General features: G+C 40.1%; 2 protein-coding genes and 1 non-coding gene across 3 annotated transcripts; 2 read left to right on the plus strand and 1 right to left on the minus strand.

Moving 5' to 3' along the window:
* Positions 470-2,030, plus strand: LOC107609761 (F-box protein SKIP23). Its single transcript, XM_016311782.2, has one exon. It carries the CDS (start codon positions 685-687, stop codon positions 1,861-1,863), a length of 1,179 nt encoding a protein of 392 aa, XP_016167268.1. The 5' UTR covers positions 470-684; the 3' UTR covers positions 1,864-2,030.
* TRNAP-UGG lies at positions 2,314-2,385 on the minus strand. The gene has a single exon. It is a non-coding gene; the product is annotated as a tRNA-Pro (tRNA).
* Positions 3,656-6,351, plus strand: LOC107607499. The gene is made up of 4 exons (XM_016309448.1): positions 3,656-3,917; positions 4,005-4,244; positions 4,441-5,436; positions 5,528-6,351. Exons 1-4 carry the CDS (start codon positions 3,656-3,658, stop codon positions 6,349-6,351), a joined length of 2,322 nt encoding a protein of 773 aa, XP_016164934.1.

A 7,485-nucleotide genomic window follows, 5' to 3' on the forward strand; every position in this document is an offset into this window, starting at 1 on the left:
ACTTCCTCTATTTGGCATCATCGAAACTGAACATGGATGTGTCGATTCTTGCAGATGAAGAACTAGGGTTCATGAGACCTTCAATGATGAAGAACAAGAAAAGAGGAGTATTTTGGATACGACAACATTTTAATTAACAAGTCTAGGAATTGTTTTGTCCTCCTCACACACGTGGACACTTAACGGCCACATGTGTGAGTTAACGTGCCAAGTTAGCAATTGCTGTTGACGAGTCACGCCGAAAAATAGACTGGGGACTGAAATGTCTGATGGAATAAAACGATGAAGATTGATCTGTGTATTAATTTTTTTTAAGGACTAAAATATCCGCTTTTAAAATTTTTGGAGACCGAATTGAGTAATTATTCTTTATTTATTTATTTATTTTGGTGTACTACGTTTCATTTAATTTTGTATTTAAGTTTTGTCAATCCACATCCACATAAATCGTTTCAGGCAAGCCCATATTGGACTACAATACTAAGCCCGTTGAGATTCAGGCATTCTCAAAATAAAAAGCCCAAATTAGTAGCAGTAAACAAAAACCAAAAGAGGCGAAGAAGAAGAGCAGCAAGCAATGACAAATTGACAAGGTCCCAAGTACTAACATTTGCAGAGAAACAGATGAAAAAAAAAAAAAGGCTTTTCAGTTCCGAGTTTGGAGGAACAGAATACTAATAAATAATGGGCATGGACTGGAGTGACCTACCACCGGAGATTATCGAAATTATCGCCGGAAACTTACCAACCTATGGCGACTACCTCCGATTCAGGGCCGCATGCCGGTGCTGGCACTCGTTTCTCCCACAATCACCTCTCCACCTCCGTCCTCAGCTCCCATGGCTCATGCTCTCACGGCGAGCCTTCTTCCACCTCTCCACATACAAGACTCACCTCCTCAACCTTCCAGAAGCTTCCATCCGAACCCGAAACTGCGGCTCCTCCCACGGCTGGCTCGTCTCTCTCAACGAAGAGTCCCCCAGCGTCAGCCTCCTCAACCCTCTCACGCGCGCCACGCGCTCTCTCCCTCCACTCAACGCTTTCCCCAGCGTCATCGGTTTCAATTACTCCAACGTCGGTCGAGAATACCTCGTTCGGAACCACCATGGCGGCGTTGACTCCTTCAATCTAAGGCAGATGTGCAACTCCTTCGTCAGAAAGATCGTCTTATCCTCGAGCCCTTCAGGGAACAGCGAATTCTCGGCGTTTGCGATTGTCGGTGAACGGAACCTGGCGTTCTGTAGAAGCGGCGATGATTCTTGGATTTTCGTTAGCGAAGAACTTCACTGCTGGGAAGACGCGGTTCATCACGATGGCTCAAACTCGTTCTATGCGGTGAGCAAAGAAGGAACGGTTGCGGTGTGTTGTGTTGATGATGATTGTTTTCCTCCTCGTGTATCGATCATTCAGACCGTGGCGTCGGCGAGATTCTCCGGCGATATTCACTACGCGGTTTTTTCCGGCGAGGACATGATGTTGGTGTCGCGGATTCTGGAACAGGAGTTCGATGATGCAGGCGGTGAGTCCAATTTGGTGTATAGAACCGTGGGGTTTGAAATCTTTGAGATGAATTGGTGTGCGTTTAAATGGCAAAAGGTTGAAAGTTTGGGCGATCGCGCTCTGTTTATTGGAGGGAACTCTTCGCTTTCGTTAGTTGCTGCTTCTGTTGGGTGTTTGGGGGATTGCATATATTTCACTGATGATTATTCGGATTTTAATTATGATGATGCTTGTGGGAAGCATGATTTGGGGATCTTCAGATTATGGGACCAAGGTATTGAGCCTTTGCCATGCTATCCCCGAAATTCATATTCTAGGTTGGGTTGGCCTCTCCCAATTTGGGTTTCACCTAATCCCTCTTAATTATTTTACGATTTGGAAGCTAAACGTGTGTTGTAAGTTCATGATTGATGTTTGTTACCTGGGTTAAGAAGCCACATATATGCCTTGGCCCAGTGAATTGTGATTTATCGTGTATAGTACAGTATATTCATGAATATGAACATTATGGACCTATTTGCTTCTTCAAATGTATGATCTACTTGGCTATTTAATACTATATTAGATTGCAATATAAGATACTGTTTTGTCCTAGTAGATGATTGAAGGCATTTTGTTGTTAAGCAGTGGGAAGTATTATCAATTGACGAAAGCATAAAGAGATGTTTATTCTTTGATTATTTCCGTGTGGAATTGGGGGAGCACCGCTAATCTTTCTGCCGTGAATATAGAATATATATGCCATCATCCCTCTGGCAGTCTATTTGGTTAAGGTTAACTATAAGACACAAGAAGGTCTCAGTAATCCAAAGAGGGGCATTCCGAGAATCGAACTCGGGACCTCTCGCACCCAAAGCGAGAATCATACCACTAGACCAAATGCCCACGTTAATAAATGGATTCCATTTTTATGAAAATGTGTTTTCTCTAACCTCAGCTGGATCAACCTTGAAACTTCGCTTTCTAGTCCATGTATATAACAAAAGGAGTAACTAGTAAGAAAACTGTAAACCAAAAAAAGAAAAGAAGAACTAGTACACAAACTTGAAAAGTTGCACAATATATTACTTAAGGCTACAATAGCATAAAGAAAATGAAAATATTGTGTTGGATTTTTTTCTTTTTGTGTTCAAAATTACTTGTCGTAGGGTTTGTTTGACTAAGTTAATCTGGCTTGAGTTATATAATAAGAACAAAATGTTTATAATCTTAAACTTTGTTTGAATCTATTATCATTATCGGATTATATTTGAATAATCAAATTAAATTACTAAAGTTATCTATTATTATTGATTTATTATACATTTGAAAATTTTAATGGTCAATATAATTATTTTGAATTAAGGCTAACTTTACAGAAAAATAATATAAAAAGATGTCCAAATATCACTACGAAAGTCCAAAAGGAAAGAGGGAGAGGGAGAGGGAGAGGGAGAGGGAGAGAATCCAAATAACTTCGAATTTTTTGAATTAATACCTCAAACTCGGTACGTGAAATAATTTCTGAACCAATAAACATTATTCGAAATAATGAGGGTGCGTACGAGGCTGTTTTTTTTGATATGATAACGGAATGTGAGTAGCGCAGCGTTATGGAGGTTGTGGGTGTTATACAAGGCTGTGACGGCGGAAAGCTGAAGTTAGGTGGGGGATGAAATCGGACCGTCCGATTTATTTCTGAGGAAAAGGGAGTCTAATCGGACTGACCGATTTTGGGTTGGTTTGTATATGATTCATAAAATCGGACGAACCGATTTGTTGCTACTCGAATCCAGGAGACCTCAAATCGGTCCCAGGGATTTGTGGGTCAGCAAAAAACCACAAATCGGTCCCAGGGATTTGTGGGTCAGAAAAAAATTTTGATCCTTAGGAGACTAAATCGGACCCACCGATTTGCTGCAAGGTAAATCAGCTACTGAGAAATCGGTGGCAGCGATTTCTAGTGCGTGAAAATTTGTGAATGAACCGGTCGGTCCGTCCGATTAAGCGACTCATGCGTACATAAACGAAGATTGTACCCAGAACCCCAATTCTTCTTCTTCTTCAGTCCGTGAGTGTCTGCAACCCGGTGATGTTCTTCCTCTTCTTTTATTTTTCTTTATTTTTGTATATTAGATTTTATTGAGAGTGAGACTGTTTAAAGTAGTTTGATATTATGGATGATAGAGTTATATTAAAAATTTATTGTGGTGGACAGATTTTGTTAGAAACATATGAGGGAGTTCAATTTGTATGTCAAAATCCAGTAGATGTTGTTATTCCGTTTACATTGTCATTAGATGAATTGAAAGGTGTGATTTGTGAGAAGATACATTCAGAAAGATCAGGAAGAATATCGTGTATTTTGTACAGGTATCCTTTACCTGTGTTTGGTGGATTCGTCCATTTTCAGACGAAATACGTGACAGATGAAGCGAGTATGCAGGAAATATTTTCAATGTATATTGAGAATCGCCGGTGAATATCGTGCATCGAGTTGTATATTGAGTTCGAGCAATCTGAAGTGGACCGAAATATTGAAGTCGAAGATTATGATAGTGGTAGCGATGAGGACTTTGAAAGTAACTATGAGATCGTTGGTCCAAGTGAAAACGAAGATGGAGCTGACGGCCCCATGAACCCAGATGTGGCGGAGGTTGCTAATGCACTAGCAAACTCGCATCCGTTTCAGGAGCCTTCTTTCATGCGGTCGTTGGATTTGGAAGCGATGAATGCAGCTGAGTTTCCCCAATATATGAATGCAGGTATGCCGTTTGTTACCATACCATTTGATTAATATATTAATTACTAGTTCTCTATGTAGATAGAATAGGGAATGTAAAGACTATTATAGGAGAATTTAGGAGAATTTTATTTGTTAAGATATATATATATATATATGTATGTATGTATGTAATGATTATTTATGAATATATATTTCCTACGGTGTGATTGTGGCAGAGCTTCCTGTTGTGGTAGACGGTGAATTTACGGTGGGGATGGAATTCAGTTCAAGGGAGGAAGTAATCAAGGCAATGAAAGACTATACCATCCGTAGAGGGGTAGACTATCGGGTTTATGATATGTCGGAACCGACGACATTCTATGCTAAATGTACACATTATGGCAAAGGTTGTGATTGGCTGATCAGGGTTACGAAAATGCAGAAGAAGTACTACTGGGAGATAAGGAGGTACAATGGTAGTCACACTTGTACCCGGTCGACAATTTCTCAAGACCATTTGAAACTGGACTCCAAGACAGTTGCAGAAGCAATTAAGCCGTTGGTAGAGGTTGACCCATCTTTGAAGGTGAAATCAGTCATTGCGGAAGTCCAGTCGAAGTTTAACTACACCATCAGCTATAGGAAAGCTTGGTTAGCAAAGCAGAAGGTGGTTGAGTCAATTTTCGGAGGTTGGGAGGCATCGTATAAAGCTTTACCCATATGGTTTGAGGCCATGTGTCACAAGGAGCCGTCAGCAGTGGTTCACTTTGAAACAATGGATGCGTACCAGGGGGATGACTTGGTTCCTGATATCCGTGTACTACATAGAGTCTTCTGGAGTTATTACCCTTGTATTAGGGCCTTCAGACATTGCAAGCCAGTAGTGCAGGTGGACGGAACTCATTTGTATGGTAAATACAAGGGTTGTTTGTTGGTTGCAGTCTCACAAGATGGTAATAACAACATCGTGCCTATTGCATTTGCCATAGTGGAGGGGGAGACCTCTGATGCATGGTACTTTTTTCTAAGTAACCTTCGTCAACATGTGGTCACACGTGATGGTGTCAGACTTATCTCTGATCGACACGATTCTATCAGGTCAGCTATTGATCGGAGTAATGGGGCTTGGTCTCCTCCCAAAGCTTTCCATATGTTCTGTATCCGGCATATTGAGTCGAATTTCTTGAGAAAGTTCAAGGCACCGTACCTGCAGAAGCTCATCGTCAATATCGGTAAGTTTAATTACGCGGTTGATTTCCACTGTTTACTAAGTAAATTTGGCTCGATAGAACGTGATTCATTGATGATGGTTTTTTATCGTAGGGTATTCGAGGACGATACGGGAGTACCAGATGCGCTATGAACGATTAAAAGAACGGGGTGAGGCTTACACCAACTGGCTTGACCGCATCCCACGTGAGCAGTATGCTTTGGCATTCGATGGTGGATACAGATGGGGACATATGACCACCAATCTTGTGGAGTGCATCAACTCCGTGCTGAAGGGTGCACGCAATCTCCCGGTCACTACGCTTGTTAAGGCTACATTTTACAGACTAAATGAGTTGTTCACTAGGAAAAGAGCCGAGGCTGAGGCTCGAATTAATGCTGGACATGTGTTCTTTGAGATGGTCACCTCGAAGCTGCATGCAAACCAGCGAGCATCGGGAAACATACAGGTGAGCTGTTTTGACAGAGAACATGAAGTCTTCGAAGTTCGTGAGATGCCTAATGGGGTTGAGTATGCAGTTGACCTACGCCAACAGCGGTGCGACTATGGTGAATTCCAGGTTGACCGAATTCCGTGTCGACATGTTCTAGCTTGTTGTGCAAATCAGCGGTTGGATTGGCAAGTATATGTTCATGACGTATACAAGATGGATTCAGTTCGAAGAGTATACAGGGCGAGGTTTAGACCACTGGAAAATCCTACAACGTGGCCTGCGTATCGTGGTCCACGATTCGTTGGCAATCCGTTCCTCAGACGGGTGGCCAAAGGTCGGCCTAAGATGACCCGCTTCTTGAATGAGATGGACACCCGCATGTTGCGTGGTCCAAGGAGATGCAAGCAATGCGGTGCCGAGGGCCACAGCCGGAGTAGATGTCGTCAGCGAGGTGGTCCAAGTGCGGGGGCACCCGGAGAGTAGAAGTGACTATTGTTAATTTTCATTTTAATTTACGTTGCTGCCTGACATTCGCAGTTTGATATATCGTAAGGAAGTGACTATTGTTATATTTATTGCTAGATGTATTAAATTTAAACCAGTTTGACATTCGCAGTTTCATATTTTTTTATCCTTTTAAATATGGATTCACATAGTAACATCATATAGTATACAAATATGGATTCACATAGTAACATCACATAGTAATTTATTATCTCATTTTACACCATAAATTATATATAAGAATTGATATTTAATTATTATTAATATATTTTTGAAAATATGTATTTAATTTTTAATTTTAATTTTATTTTTATAATTTTATATTTTTATTTAATTATGATCGGGTCAACCGGGTGAATCAGTGACTCACCGGTTGAACCAGTGACCCAATAACCCAATGGTATGACTGGATCAATTACCGGAGCGGTTCTGATAACTATGCTAAAAACATACCTATATAATTAGTGTTATAAAAAGGAGGTGAATTCATGATTTTTGTGTCTTTATGTTTTGATATATTAACAATGAGTATAAAAATAATTTAGATAAAATGTTAAATTGTTAACAATAGATATGGTGCAAAGGACTGCTACTTGTGCTTGTGGCATGTTGCCCACATTTTTCTTTCCTTGATTTGAAACTTCTACTGTTAATAATGCAGTAAAAATGCTTAGATTAGGGCACATTTGAAGAAATTACAATGCAGGAAAAATGCAAGCAAGATCACAGTGTAATAAATAATACAACATCAACAACCACAAGGCCTTCTCCTTCTAGATAATGTTAGCTACACGGATAAAATTACGCTCTAATTCCCCATCGTAGATCTTAATGGTGTTTAGCCCCAAATAGCTATACGTGAAATGTTGGAGACAAATTAAAAAGGTAAAAGAATAATAAAAATATTAATTGGATAAGTAAATTAAAGAAAAAAATATAGGTAAAAGTTATACGTGAAGGTAGTAACTACAGTAAAACTAAATGAAATTTGTAATGATGGATGTGATGAAATCGAGGGTGAATATAGGTAAAAGTTATACGTGAACGTAGTAACTACAGTAAAACTAAATGAAATTTGTAATGACGGATGTGATGAAATCGAAGGTGTTGAAG

The sequence above is a fragment of the Arachis ipaensis genome, chromosome B07 (genome assembly GCF_000816755.2).
Source record: "Arachis ipaensis cultivar K30076 chromosome B07, Araip1.1, whole genome shotgun sequence".
Lineage (NCBI taxonomy): Eukaryota > Viridiplantae > Streptophyta > Magnoliopsida > Fabales > Fabaceae > Arachis > Arachis ipaensis.

Coding starts and splice junctions, on each gene's coding strand:
- LOC107609761 (XM_016311782.2), top strand. CDS start 685: ATGGGCATGGACTGGAGTGACCTACCACCGGAGATTATCGAAATTATC.
- LOC107607499 (XM_016309448.1), top strand. CDS start 3,656: ATGGATGATAGAGTTATATTAAAAATTTATTGTGGTGGACAGATTTTG. Junction 3,918..4,004: donor ATACGTGACAGATGAAGCGA/GTATGCAGGAAA, acceptor AGCAATCTGAAG/TGGACCGAAATATTGAAGTC. Junction 4,245..4,440: donor TCCCCAATATATGAATGCAG/GTATGCCGTTTG, acceptor TGATTGTGGCAG/AGCTTCCTGTTGTGGTAGAC.